The 15,597-nt window shown below is 43.4% G+C and overlaps 1 protein-coding gene across 4 annotated transcripts in view; it reads left to right on the forward strand.

Moving 5' to 3' along the window:
- The first annotated feature begins 430 nt into the window (after positions 1-430).
- The window catches only part of TANC1 (tetratricopeptide repeat, ankyrin repeat and coiled-coil containing 1), a 129,336-nt gene continuing 114,169 nt past the window's right edge, over positions 431-15,597 (forward strand). For 2 of the 4 annotated variants that reach the window (XM_083493060.1, XM_083493062.1), the window contains exon 1: positions 1,720-1,810. In XM_083493060.1, coding sequence (XP_083349186.1) covers positions 1,730-1,810 — 81 coding nt within the window. In that variant the 5' untranslated portion in view covers positions 1,720-1,729. Of the gene's footprint in view, positions 1,269-1,719; positions 1,811-15,597 lie in introns of those variants that run through there. The other 2 variants (XM_083493061.1, XM_083493063.1) reach the window with 2 other exon arrangements.

A 15,597-nucleotide genomic window follows, 5' to 3' on the forward strand; every position in this document is an offset into this window, starting at 1 on the left:
AAAATACAGTGTATTCTTCAGAGAGTTGAAGAATACTTTACTCCCAAGCAAGTGTGCCTAGCTCAGCAGCCTGAGGACAAGAAACTCAACAGCCATCAATCACTTAACACAGACAAAAATAATAATAAAGAGCTTAATGTTATGACAACGTTTGAAGATTCCTCTTTCACCAAATAAAGATTTTATTTTTGTATTATATATCAATAAAACCTTTTAAAATCCCCTTTGCTTTTAAATCCCAACGATTACAGAGTCCTGTGATACTGTAAACCCCCCCAGGTTAAAAAAAAGGCAACAAACAACCCTGCGACTGACTAAAGGAGTGAACTCTTAACACGTAACAGCAGCAGCTTATATAGCATGCAAGCCACGTTACCGGTTGCAACACGCAACCCAAGTAAGGCAGGTAGGTAACCATATACTGCACAGATGCAAGAGAGGACGCCGTTGCAACAAGCCCCGTATGCGAGCAGCTTTCTCGTGAGCACGGAAAGCAGGAGGGACAAACATAAAAAAGGCAGCAACCATGCAAGACAACATTGACTAAGCACTTGTCCGCCAGGCGTTTGCAACTATATTTATCCGATCACTTCCGCGCGGAGGCGGCCTGATCCATGCCCTTTACTCCACCCTACCCCGCCACCCCCACCTTTGACTCCAGGTTTGCATTTGTCGATCGCGGGAATGCCAAAGGCCGGGTCTCCCCAGCCTGGCTTGCCCTGCAGTCCTGCTGAGCCCCCTTCCCGCTAATTGGTCCCAGATGGTTTTGCCTCTTTCCAAAGCAACAGGAACTTTGGCCACTCGAGGGGGTGGAGGGAAACGGAGGGAGAGAGAAGGAGGAGTGGTGCTGTTGGAAGCTGCGGGCAGGAACACGAGAGGAGAAGCAAAAAAATAAAGGGAAGGGGGGGGGGGAGGTTGCCACGGTGAGTTGGCCGCGCCCAGTCCAGGGCTTGGCTCGCGCGCTTTGCAGGACGCTCAGCCCAGACCAGACGGCGTGTGTGGAGGGCGAGCGGGAGGAAACGGGCCGAAACTGCGAGGCATCCATTGCAATCAACCTGGGAAGCTCCCTCCCTTCCCCCCGCGCGAGCCTGGCTGGCTGCTCCGAGGGAAAGGCGGCCTGAGGGGAGAAATGCGGGAGGCGGGGACTGTTGCCCGCCTGCTTCCAATGAGCTCATCCTGCCTGGCTGGCGCTGCTGGAAGAGTCCCGCTCGGGACACACACCGAGAGACCCTGAAGCGCCTCGGAGGCGCTGGACTCCCGGGGAAACGGTAAGCGCACCGGGGAAGAGATACTGTAGATGGTGGTAGTAGTAGTCGTCCCCCCCCCCCGCCGCCGCATCCCCACACGCGCCTGCCCTGGGTTTTGCAGAGGGTCCCCCCCCCTGTTGGTCTTTTAAAGGACGCTGCAAGAGGAAACAAAAGTGCGAGACGGAAGTTTCTGCCTAGGGAATATGCATGGGCATGTTTGGCGCAGGAGCCTCGGCTTTTTGCTGCTGCACGAGCAGCTTCTCCCTCGGCGTGAGGGTCTCGCGGGTGGGGGGCACTAGGTGTTGGTGCTGGAGGAGCTGAGGGAAAGGCTGCCCCCGAGCCACGTCGAAGGCGGTCGTGGGCATCGAGGGCTGGCATAGGCGGCGGGGGAAAGGGCCTGCGAAGGGGCAAGGGAGAGCCTGGCTGCCACTCGGGAGCAAGGGAGAGCAGACTGGGGTAGTGCCTTGGTAGGAGGACAGGGCATGCACCGGGTATCGTGTGAAACTGGCGGTCACTCTGAGGGGGAATTGGGAATGTTGTCAAGGAGGCCTAAGGTAAGGCTGGTTTCAATGGAGGAGGGTGTTGTCAGGGGCGGCCAGAGCCCTAAAAAGTGCCGCTGGGTCTGGGAATGTGTTTGTTCGGAAAGTAAAGGGAGGAGTATGTAATGTTTGAGGATGGGTCACCTCACACGTGGTGGTGATGTTCAGGCATGGGCGACTGTTCTCTATAGGAAAATGGGATACAGTCGGGAGTGACAGACGCGCGTGTGGCCTCTTGCTATAGGTATACCTGTGGAAAAATAGACGTGTGTGGATCACACATCATGCGTGTGCATGTGTATTCCTGGACACAGGAGGGATGTCCTGTCATAGTGAAAAACCAGTTTGCATATCGTTACATAAAGAGGTGGTCTTAATTCAGTGCTGAAATTTGCAAAGATTGTCTGAACATGTGCAGAGTGTCTTTCCTTTCACAAGTGAACAAGCAGTCTCAAGACTGCGATGGCGTGTGTGTAGAAAAGACCTGAAAAGAAGAAGATTGGGTTAAGGGGCAGGGTCTTAAAATCTGTGAGAGAAGCTTCAGAGCCGAACATTGGTGGCTGCAGGGGTGCCAACTTGAATAAAATATGGGGGGGAGGTAAGCCCCACCCCACATAATTGATCACATGACACGGTGCACACACACCATGCGCATCAATGGGGGGGGGCTGGCCCATTAGCCCCTAGGAGTTGGCTCCTATGGGTGGCTGGGTTCTGGACTGCCCATCTAACCTGGAGAAAGGATATGGGGTTATCTATCCTCAAAAAAATATACATTTGGAGGAACACAAGCTTGCTGTAGTTGGGGAGCTAATACTAGGTTGCCCAAAGAAGGGAAGTATTAAGTTATTGTACCGCTTAGGAATGGAAATAGTTGAAAATTTTGTATGGGAAAAAAAATTATTGGGGGGAGCTGGGCGCATTTAAAAAAGAATGTCCCGGATAACTTTTGCATGAAAGAAACTTGATGCAAAAAATGAGGGCTTGGTGGGCGTGGAAATATGAGAGACAGAAACTTCATTTTGCGACACACGAACCATTTAGCATTGGTTTCATCAAGTGTATGTCATTTGTAATTGAAAGAGAGAGGTAAAAACAGGGTGTAAGAGTCAGATGACATGTTACTGCCTTGGTTGATTTGTTTCTTAACAATTGGAAGGATTGGGTGTGACAGAACTTCCCAGAAAAGGGTAGGTAGACTTTTTGGGACATTTTGTGAAAAGGTGCGGGCTGTTAAAAGTTAGTCACTCTCACGGGCTTAGAACTGGTTGGTGGGTTCTCCTTTCTTCCAGGTCTGAGCTAGAAAATCTTCTGTGGTGGTGAATAGCCCATTTCCTTGAATGATTTGAATGTTTAGTTCTGCTGTAGATTGTCCACCTTGTTTAATCTTTCCCTGTACTTGTGGCACACAGCTGGCTTGAATAAGATAATTCTGAGGCCTCTTCCAGACCTTATGAGCCTTCTTTGCCTAGTGCTTCATCCCTTATTTGTATGGTGTATAAAGATCTCAAGTACCATTGGATAAAACAAGAAGAACATTATTTTATGTGCTGACTTGATTTGTACTTTTCGTAACTCATTTTGACCTTTTTTTAAAAAATGGAACATCGCTTCCTGTTTTCTCTGTTTTGCCAGAGGGAAAGGGAGAGGCAGCCTTATCTTGCAGAGGATTTCTTTCCCAGCCATTCTTGCTTTTTGTTGCACAAACACAAAACTAGTGTTGTTAAATTCTGCTGTGTACATATTCATGATGGAGCATCACACAAGCAGCAACCACTTTGAAACATAGTAAGAACCACATTTGAAAACTTTTCACAGCCAAACGTGCTTGTGTACCATTAGTAGCCAATGAGCAGCATGTAATAGGTTATAATCATCCTTTGCATTTGTGTTTGCACAAGTTGAACCTTTAAAGAATTTCCCATCTATTACCTGAGTAATCCTTAAGTGAGCTCTTGAAGGGTAGGTTAGTACTGCCTCCAGTTTTCAACATGGGAATGAGTGCTAAACCTCTGGAATTCTAGGAGAATAAAGTTGAAGTGTCTTTTGCTTCCATGTGTAATATCAAATAAAACCCAAAGATTGCCAGGTAAGAAAATGCCAGCAGAATGGAATAAAGTGCTGTCTGAATGCAGCCTATGACTAGCTTTCATACCACCTGTAGTATTAACCTTTGTAAGGGAATTTCCCCCTTCCTAATGCTGTGTATCACCAGTGATACTAATGGTGCTATCATACATAATAGGGCTGTTTCATGTGTAACTATGGCTCCATTCATTGACTTGTCTATGTATACATGCCAGTTAAGAGGCAAATAGCCACCAGGGGGGTTTCATAATATTAATTTGTATATGAAGTAAGTGTATCTAAAACTATTAAGTTAATGAAGGTTAGAAGGGGACTGCAATTTACTTACAGATTTCCCAAGTTTTGAGGCTGTTTGAGGGGAATTAGTTTTGCTTTTCAACCTGCTGCATCCAAATCTCTTGATACCCAAAGGTTGATCCTAAAACCTAAGATAGTAACCAGGATGGCAGACAACATATTCCTTACCACCATGAACTTGCTAATATCAGGCCAAATACATATCCCAAGCGCAGGGGGCACCGTGGTCTAAACTCTCTTGGGCTTGCTGATCAGAAGGTCAGCGGTTCGAATCCTTGCGATGGGGTGAGCTCCTGTTGCTCGGTCCCAGCTCCTGCTAACCTAGCAGTTCGAAAGTACGTCCAAGTGCAAGTAGATAAATAGGTACCACTCTGGTGGAAAGGTAAACGGTGTTTCTGTGCACTGCTCTGGTTTGCCAGAAGCGGCTTAGTCATGCTGGCCACATGACCCAGAAGCTGTAATCTGGCTCCCTTGGCTAGTAAAGCGAGTGCCGCAACCCCAGACTCATCCGGAACTGGACCTAATGGTCAGGGATCCCTTTACCTTTACATATCCCCCAAAAACCATGTTGATAAATTAAATTTAATTTACTTTTAGACAACAGTGCAAAATTGCACAACACAGTTTAGTGCATAAACCATTCTTCTGTGATACTGATGCAAATTTTCAAATAGCCCTGAAGCTTGAGAAATACCCCTGACTAATTCAGTGGCCTTTGCTGCTGTCTTCCCATTTCTTTATGCCATGTGACAGCTGGCAAAGCAGCACTTCAGTAATATATTTGGGAGAAGAAAACTTTGCTGCTTGGCAAAAGTATTTCTGTTTAACCAATAGGATAGTTGACATTTCTTTCTAATAGTAGGGTTCTTTTGATTGCTAGGAGCAAAGGAACTTGCAGTTGCTATGAAGGTACTCATTATAGTACTCCTAAAATGCTTTGCTCAACAAGTCCATTTGAAAAGTCTTGGGAGCAGATTTGACAGTGAACGTCAATTGTTTGCACAGTTTTCTGTCAGCCAGATGTTTTGTTTGCATTTTTTTAAACAATAAAACCCTAGTATAATATCCAACTTGTAAAGGAAATAAATATGGTATCTTACATCCTTCAGAACTTCCTCTGAAGAATTGATTGTGATTTTTTAAAAATAACATTATTTCTTCTTTCCATGTACATAACTATGCCGAGTCTTTCCTAATTGCGGAGATTTGAGTATCAGTGGTTGGGAACTGGGTGTCATGATATTTATTTAAATCTATTATCGGAGAGCAAATGGCCAGTTGTGAAAATTGCTGTTGGTATGTAGGGCAAGCCTATAACTTTGGCAGTGCCTATGGAGCTTTACTTCGCTTGACGTTATAAAGTGCCAGTTGTTCTGCTTTCTTGGTTTAGCTAACCACTGGAATGTCCAAATGATGATAAATTAGGTCCACTGCAGAGCCAAAGCATACTTGGTTCTTTTCCAAACTTGCTAACTTCCCATAACTGCCTTTAGGAAAAGAGGCATTTTGTGTCTTTAACTGGAGTCTTGTACAGTCGATGCCATGGCAACTCCGAATTGGAGGGCATCACTTTAAAGTCAGCTGAGGAATCTGAACTCTTGATGGGTGGGTGTGTGTGTGTTAAGATGGAGTTTAATATAGTGTAAATCTCTCTTTCTGGGTTATATAGGATAAGCCATTTACTAGTCAATAGAGCATGACTTTTTATTTTTATTTTAAAAAACCTACGTTTTAAACACTGCTTCACAGGCAGTCTAGAAAGGAGAGGACTAAAAAAGACGGTCTGTTCCATTAGACTTTTATAGGTGATGGTGTCATTGCAGCTGTGACCAAATGGGAAAACAAACCTCTTGTATATGGCTAGCAGTTATTGTAAAGGTGATAGAACTTGTATGTTCTAAGGAGCATGGGCCAGGGATAGTGTGTATGTTGTGTATTCTGCACAAATATGGACTTTCTGTAGGATTGCCCTGCCATTGCTGGGACTAGAGAGTAAGTGTCTACCCTTGTTTCTAGTGCCTCTTGGTACAGCATTTTACCTTTCTTAGAAGTTAGTGACATCCATTTACATATTATCACATATATATTAATAGAGAACTCATCATACAAAGGCCAATCCTTATGTAACCAAAAAGAGCATGATCCATATGCAATTGGGAGGCATTAGCAGGTTTGGCGGAAGTTTAAGGTTTGCAGAAGCACAAAGTATCCTTAGGAAAAAAGACCCAAACAGCCCAGTGAGGACTGAGCATGATTTGTAGCCACAAAATGCTAACTAAATGCCTGTTGGTTACACACTGCAACCTTTTATTTCAGGTCCCTCTTGTTGTTTCTTAATTAATTAGTATGCTGTTTTGCTGCATCAATGTGCCCAAAGTGGCTCGCAGCAGAAGGAACAACAGTGCAATAATTCGTTATTGATTGGACCTTTTTATGGATTCTGTAATTTTTTATTGCTTTATTTCATTGATCCCTGCTGTGGAATTAAAATAGTCAACAAAGAGCAGGTTATTATAAATACTCAGAAATAAAAAGAAAAACAATTGGATATGAAAGCATCATTCCTATCCCTGTCTTATATGGTATAAAGTAAAGTTAGCCTCCCAATCCTGAACATGCTAGGATTGAAATACTTTATGCTGCATGAACAGTGGAGGGGGTTCTTGGTGGGACACAGATTTCTTCCCCCTCCGCCACTCTGGCATTGTCCTGCCCAGAAATGAAGTAAGTTGTTGGCTGCAGAGATCAACTCCCAAGACTAGCTTTAAAGGCATAGCTTGCAGCGTCGTACAGAAAGCTGATGTTTGTAGGCATCAGCCTAAGGAAGCATCATCATGTGCCATACAGTGTAACATCACATGGCGGAGATGTAGTTAGTGGCTCTTGCATATTATGACTGCCTAGTGGGAAGCCTTTCTAACGGTGATCTATGTGGGAAGCGCAGCATGCAAAACAAAAAGTTTCTAGTTTTCGTGGTCGTGAATATAATAAGCCTATTTGGTCCTTGTTTATTTTATACCCAGGCCTTGGTTCTGAAAATAAGGAAGTTCACAGAAGTAGTAAAGTTTCCTATCCAATTCTCTGCACTGTCGACCCCTGAAAATCCTCTCCAGAGGGTCTCAGGACTCCTCCTGGAATGGGTCTGTTGAACTGCCTGAAATCAGGTGTATGTCTTCTCTGTTCTGTGCCCTTCGATAGCACCTTCAGAGAGGCTTTTCAAGGGGCTCAAGTGGGGGACGGGGGCACAGAAAATTTTCCTTCTGTGGACTTATTTAACTTACTTTCGGATCTATCCCTATATGTCTGTGAATTCTGAGAAAGGTTGCTTTGTAGTTGGGCTCGCTATGTGCTAAAATCCAGTTGCTATGGAGTTGGTCATGGTGCTTATTTATTTGGAGTTAACCATTTCTGATTATCGTAGAAGACCTACAGGCAACTCCCCGTTTCTTGCAGGGGTTGCATTCCAGGTCAAAGTGCATGTTGGCGGAACACGCATAAGCCTGCTCCATTCCACCGTCTTCTGGGTCCAAATGACCTGCATGTCAGCAGTTGCGCATCAATTGGACGTGCCTAAAATGGTTGCCACCCCTACTGTGTTCCTGCAGATGATAGGCAGATTTAATAATTGGTGAAAAATCCATTTGGTGTTTCGCCAGGTGCTGAACAAGCGGCTCATTGCTGAATAATGTGACTTGTTTCGTAATTTTTAAAATGGTATTTAGATAACAACATAACTTAAATGTTCTGTTCTAAATGGATGTATGTGATTTGTAATGCAAAAATAGTTAATTGATTAACACCGCATAACGGTACTCCATCTGCCAGTAGCGGTTTAGTCATGCTAGCCACATGACTTGGAAATCTGTCTGTGGACAAATGGCGGCTCCCTCGGCCTGAAAAGCAAGATGAGCGCCGCACCCCATAGTCGCCTTTGACTGGACTTAACTGTCCAGGGGTCCTTTACATGCCTGTACATGTCTACTCAGAATTAAATCTAATTGATTATTCCCAGGTAAGTGGGGATTGTGTTGTAGCTATATTGCATTTCTTTGAAGAAATAGTTAGGATAGAAAGTTTATAAATAAAAAACCAAAAGCTCCAATCCTAAACACACTTACTCGGGAGTTAGTTTTGTTGGATGTAATACTTCCAAGTAAATATGCATTTGTGCTGCAAATACCTAAAGCTTTAGTTGGTTGATGAGGGCAACCAACTAGAGATGGCTTTCCATTGTTTCAATGAATGAGAGTTCATTTAATAAATTCTATATTTAATACATTTCAGACTTCCTTAAATATATCTGAAATACCTATACTGTATTGTGGTTTTGGTATGAACAACTTTCAAAGCAGGGGATTTATTCAATTAAAGCTTGTTAACTGGTTGACAGCTTTAATAATTTCAGATTAATAATGGTCCTCTATAACAGTCCTGCTCTAAGTGTGTGATTTCTCTCCCCTCCAGGCTCTGTATCCCTTTCCTGTTTTCTAATTTGATGGATGCAGCCCTTTCATCATAAAGTTTTCAATGAAAACACCTGTATCATTACAATATAGAGTGTTCTTTTGTACTGAAGGATTCAATAATCTAAATCATTCGGGTATACTGGAGTTTTTCAGACAGTAATCCTGTGTTCAGATGGTCCATGAAAAGGAACAATATTTTTTTTTCTAAAGAAGGAGGCAGTTTTGATCAGGGATGGGTTATCAAACAGGATAAAGGTCTTGTGGTTTTTATATTATGAAACTGGTACAGTCTCCAAATTCTCCCCTAAAAATTTATTAGGAGAAGGGCTTTCAATTCCAGCTGGCTTAGGGCCAATGATTTTAATAATGTGGCACTAGTTTTGACAATGATGTTAGTGCTGAAGGAAGAAATGTTATTAAAATTTATGTATGTCCTTTGGTTTGTAGAACAACAAAGCTTATTAAGTGGTCTGCTAAGACCACAGCAATTTTCAAGTGATCTGTGTGTTTGTGTGGTGGTGGGGAGTTTGAGAGCCATGGCTGGACACTCTGAAAGGTCCAACATTAAGCATACCAATGTGTGGAGGAATTGCAAAACAGGGGTCACAGAGAATTCCTATATTAGCATTATGCTGGAACTGGAAATAAGCTAATGTTATCTATGCTAGCATAACGACTGCCATATCCCCTCCTTTTCCAGCCTGGAAGGGGAAGTCAACACCTTAAGGAATTGTTGTTAAAATGTCATTGGAAGTGAGGATTGTTCCATCACTGATGCCTGTATGCAAACCCACACATGAAAGGCGTCAATGAAGTCATGAAATGTGTCCCCCAGGATGCACCCCTGCATCAGTAAAGGTAAAAGATAAAGGAGCCCTGGATGGTTAAGTCCAGTCAAAGGCAACTATGGGATGCGGCGCTCATTTCGCTTTTCAGACCGAGGGAGCTGGCGTTTATCCACAGACAAGTCAGGTCATGTGGCCAGCAAGACTAAACAGCTTCTGGCACAGCGGGACACCAAGACGGAAGCCAGAGTGCACAGAAGCACCATTTACCTTCCTGCCACAGTAGTACCTCTTTATCTACTTGCACTGGTGTGCTTTTGAACTGCTAGGTTGGTAGAAGCTGGGACAGAGCAATGGGAGTTCACCACCGTCGCAGGGATTCAAACCACTGACTTTCTGATCAGCAAGCCCAAGAAGCTCAGTGGTTTAGATCACAGTGCCACCCATGTTACCTACATCAACATGCATACAACAGACAACACAACAGTGCCACCATTGCAGCCCCCTCGGTGCCACAATCAGTAATGACCCTGCTACTGTCCAGGTATTCCTCCAGGTGAGGGTTCACAGCCCCTTATCCAACATACAAGCACTTTCTACAGTGGCTCAACAGACAGCAAAGGAACCAGTTCTATATTAGGGCCCTTTCATCTGTTGTATAACTCATGCAGCTTGTACCAGAGCCTGTCTGGAGCAGATAGGTTTTCAACACCACGGAGGTACAGCTGTGAACAACATCCCCACTTCAGCTGGTCACAGGATGGGTCTCCCTCCTAGTTGGCATAGAACTGGGTGTGGGATAAATCTTGCGTGTGATCATAGATTGAAGGTGCATTGGATTTGGTGTAAATGTACTCTTGTCCTGGGCTGCCCATGTCCCGTTTCAGCCATTCTGCCAGCATATATAATGTATTTTGTTGGTGTATGTTTCGTGACATCAGCTTATCTGGCATTCTGGGGCTTCTGCCAAATCCTGCAGCCCCTCAACCAGCAGACCTTCAGTACAGAATTGCACCTTTATGTGAGTGATGACACAAAATGTTGTGACAGGTTATCTGTTCGTCTGGGCTGATTCAGAGGAGGAAGAAAAAAAAACCTGTATCCTCCCCTCCCCCAATTGATCTGCTTATCTCAGAATTTTATAGTCATGGCTTACTTTAACAGCCTGCACATTCTGATTTTCTCTTTCACAGTTTTGACAGGCTCTGGAAATCATGCTTTGCAATTTTACATTTTTGATATTGGCTGCCTAAATAGCCAAATATAAGTAATTTCTTTAGAATGGTTTCCCCAGTTGTAGACTAATCTGTTCTCCGGCACTGCAGATATTTGTGAAATATGCTATACATTGGCTTGGTGACATCATAATGCAGAAATTGGTGCATCTTCCCTTGGTACCCCTATTTTACAGTAGTCATAACCCCAACCCCAGTACAGTGGTACCTTGGGTTACAAACACCTCGGCTTACAGACTCCGCTAACCCAGAAATATTACCTCGGGTTAAGAACTTTACCTCAGCATGAGAACAGAAATTGTGCACCGGCGGCGCGATGGCAGCGGGAGGCCCCATTAGCTAAAGTGGTACCTCAGGTTAAGAACAGTTTCAGGTTAAGAATGGACCTCCGGAATGATAAAGTTCATAACCAGAGGTACCACTGTAGCTGTGATCTCAGAAATGGTTGTGGCTGTTCATGTATAAGTGTTGGGTCCATATTAAAGCTGCTCCGTGTGGGTGCACAATTTTGTGGAGAAATTAAAGATCACTTATTTGTGCAAACCGGCCCTCCTAAACTGTCTACCAGATCAAGAGAATATTCCCTATTGTTAATAGGGGTAGGCACTATAGGTAGTGTAAACACATTGGAAGGCACAAGTGCGCCAAACATGTTGTCAGCCCTTTGTTTCTAAAAATTTGTTAACCCTTTTGATACAGCTGTGTTTGTATAGAGACATCTTAAACTGCAGCTCCTAAATCTGCGCTCTGCATTTTGTGTAGGGGAAGATTAGCCTCCTCATGTAAGTATGTGATAACTCTGCTCCTCTGAGTTGGTTTCACATGGGTAATATTACCCTCTGAAGATACATATTTGGGGGAAATTTCCTCTGGTGCACTTTCTCCAAATACTTTGTTGCTATCATCTGTGAAAGAAAGTTTGTGTGTGTGTGTGTGTGTGTGTGTGTGTGTGTGTGTGTGTATAATACAAGCACACTCAGGCGAAGTCTCATCTATTGGATAGGTGAGCAAGAAGGAGGTATGTTAGATACAAGAAATGCAGAGTGGTATAAAGAATATAAAGTAGCATAAGAATGGCCAGCTGAGATAAAACAGGTCAGATTTAAAAGCTTGATAAAATAAGGTCTTTGGCAGTCAGGGTGCCACCACAAAGAAGGCCCTCTTTCCTATATAGCCTCCTGCTAGAGCTCAGGTTGTGGTAGTGTCAGACCCACAAAGTGGCTGGCCAAATGCACCTTATGATGGGATGAATTTTTAATTAAAAAACCCCACGGCACTCAATATTGATACTTTGTGCATAATTTATAATCCCAAACTCAAAACATTGTTCCTGCTTTGTTTTACATAGCAAAGCAAAGGCTCTAATTCAGTTGTATGGACTCGTGTCTATTTGTGCTGGAATACAGTTTGTTATTGGCTCTGTGTGTCTGTGTTGAAAGTAATATATCCAGTAATGTAATGTAGGTCTGCATCTGGCTGAAAGTAATGCACTGGTGGCAAGTGAAGTAAGATTTGCATATGAATAGGCATCTGCTTGCACGAATTGGAAGGAAATTTCATCTGAATGTAAATGCTGCCTATGTGCATTACTTTAAATTGGATGTGCATTTGGATACACATCTAAATGCAGGCAGGCATGTGCAACAAGAGCGGGCATATATTTTATAGAAAGTTATGGACTTGGTTTTAGGAGAATGACAGTGCAGTCCTATACATGTCTACATGGGAATAAGTCCAATTGAGTTCAATGAAATTTACTCCCAGGTAAGTGAAAATAGGTTTGCAGCTTGTGAGTAGGTTGGCAGTATACAGTGGTGCCTCGGGTTACAGACGCTTCAGGTTAGAGACACTTCAGGTTACAGACTCCGCTAACCCAGAAATAGTACCTCGGGTTAAGAACTTTGCTTCAGGATGAGAACAGAAATCGCGTGGTGGCAGCAGGAGGCCCCATTAGCTAAAGTGGTACCTCAGGTTAAGAACAGTTTCAGGTTAAGAACTGTCCTCCAGAGTGAATTAAGTTCCTAACCTGAGGTACCACTGTAACTGTATTATGGTCAACTATTTTGAATTAGTTTGCTTTTGAGAGATACTTAATGCAAGTGAAATTAATAAACCCAAATTTTAAAAGTTTTAGAGAAAAAGAATCAACCATTGCCCTATTTTATCATGCTTCCTATTCTAGACACAGTCCTTAGCCACTTTTCTGGTTCCCTTGGCAAGTATGTACAAGTCTGGTTTGACTGGTTAGTGGCTTGTGTACTTGAAGGAGGAGGCTTCCAAGTCACCTTGGAAGCAGTAATAGGTATATTGTGTACATAAGGAACATCTCGTGTCTGTTATGTAATGTGCCCATAGTGCTTCCAGTCTCCCAATCCGACTTCTCAGAATATTCACACCGTGGTCATTGTCCGTGCCCCATAGGGTAGATAGTTGAGGCCAGGATGGGCTGTGCAGCATATACATGGCCTCTTTCAAGTTTTCTGGCATTTTGCAAACATGAACTTTTGTTCTTTGGCTTCCTTGTTCTCAACAGCAGTGCGCTGGAAGAAAAGATTATTTGCCTTACGATTGCAGACTGGAAGCACTGACAGCCATAATGATGTGCCTTAAAAATACATCTGCAAAGTTTTCTTCACTACTGTGCTTGGCTAGCGTCCACCTGTTGCTGTATTTAGGTTTCAGCATTGGTGATGTTGTGTTTGTTTTTCTTTCATAGAAAAACTCAGCAGAAGTACTAACATGTTTGAGCTTCCTAGGCTCACTCAGCTATGGCTTTCCTTCATTGTGTCTAATCTACAATGGTGATCTGAAGGCACCCACTTCTGGCTACATTATGAGCCACTTTTGGGAGCTGCTGTGTTACTTCTAAAAATCAAATGGTGCATCTTTTTCTTTTATTATTATTTTTAAACCAGATTTAGTAGCTGCAGGAAGATAAAAAGCATCCTTGATAAGGGCCTTAAAGGGAAGGGAAAAATGCATGCGGATCCACATTTCCCTTTTTGAAATTCTCTGACAGAAACTGGTCCTTTGAAACACCCACGCAATGGCCAAGCAGGGTCAACAGGCAAGCTGCACCAAGAGCCCAATTGAGCTTGGGCACAAGTTCTGGGGGTCTGTACCTTGTGCTGGGCCAAAGGGACAGGGCATGGATCCTGTAGATGTGCCACCCACCTTGCTGTTACCTGGATTTTGCTGGAACTGCAGCCAGGTTTGTAGGTACCCTTTAGCCATAAGGCCTGGTTTGCCTTGCCTTTTAGGGAACCACAATGCAGTGGTGCAGAACTTGTAACATTGGAGACTGACTGCCAGAAACCCTCATTTGAGGCCTACCGCTTCCAACACCCGCAAGCAAAAATGCAGGCCTTTAAATATTTTTCAGAACCTTTTTCTGGAGCACCTCCTGAATTCATTGCTCTGGCTGCCTCCCAGTTAGTGTATACAGCAGAACATGCCCCACAATAATTTTCTCATGTAAGTATGTGGCATATTGAGGCTGCTTCTTCAGCAATTTCAACTTGCTGGAGGAAGAGGAAGGTGAAATTGGAGGGGGGCAGAGTTGTCTGAGTCTTGCTTGTCTATTTCTGGGTTCTCCCTCATGTCACCCACCCTGCTGGGTTTTTGACAACTAAGAGAATGCCCACCCCTGGTAACGGCATTCTGCTACATAGCTGCTTGCTGTGAGTCTTCTGTTTGCACCTCTAAGGTCAGAAGGAATGTGGATGAAGTTACAGGGCCTCTCATTCCATGCGTGGTGTTGATCTTCATTAGGTCGAAACATTTTGCATTGTTATGTGCCTTCCAAATTTGCCATACAGTGTGCTATGTGATGACATTTTAGCACAAGTCCTGTCACAAGGATCTTCGAGACAAGAGACGTGTCTCTCTAACTTTCTTATTTGTATAGCACCCACTGCATTTTGTCATCATCTATTTTAAAACACTTAAAATAGACATCTGTGGCATGCTGCAACCTGAAGAAAGGTGTGTTCGTTGCATTTCCAACATAGGGAAGTCTACCACAGTTTAGAGGAGAAAACAACTCCACATCAAAAGTCGGTTTAAAGGCACTGCCAGTATAGGTCTGTATCTTATTTTGCATGCCAGCTGTGAAGAGCTTTTAATTGCTAAAAAAAATGAAAGACTTGCTGGTTTTGATTAGGTATGAATTACTTCAGCTTTGTGGTGCTTGCTTTGAATTCTAAAAAAATTCCCCAATCTGAAGTCTTGCTTTTCTGCCTTTGGCTAAAATAAAAGGTTTAATAGGCCTTTGAAACAAAAGGGTTGGAGAGCATCTAAGTTGTCATATGGTAAGAGTTGACCATTTTTTCTCCTCCTCCTTTATCCTCTTACATAAGTTCAGTGTTCATGTGAAAAGGAAGCTCTCTCAAAGTATAATATCAGTACATTTGAAGAGGTATTTAATAAACCACAAATAATGTACTTCTGCTTCAGATACAGATTTCGGACAGTATTTTTGGGCTGATTGGGGCCATCCCATAGAACGGAATAAGGTTTTGCTTGTTCTTGCTCTGCTGTTTATATGGGAATGTAAGTTGTCCCACATACATAAAATCTAACATGCACAAGTTTTTAATTGTAGATAGGTAGCCGTGTTGGTCTGCCATAGTCAAAATAAAAAAATTCCTTCCAGTAGCACCTTAAAGACCAACTAAGTTAGTTCTTGGTATGAGCTTTCGTGTGCATGCACACTTCTTCAGATACACTGAAACAGTGTATACCTGTTTCAGTGTATCTGAAGAAGTGTGCATGCACAGGAAAGCTCATACCAAGAACTAACTTAGTTGGTCTTTAAGGTGCTACTGGAAAGTTTTTAATTGCTCAGCTGATTTCCCTGTAAAGTCCAGGTAAATTACTGCATGCCCATGCCTTTGAGTTCATCCATGTAGGATGCGCAGAGCTGATGGGCAGGATATTAC

This window comes from Podarcis liolepis (assembly GCF_965112155.1).
Source record: "Podarcis liolepis genome assembly, chromosome: 1".
Taxonomy (NCBI): domain Eukaryota; kingdom Metazoa; phylum Chordata; class Lepidosauria; order Squamata; family Lacertidae; genus Podarcis; species Podarcis liolepis.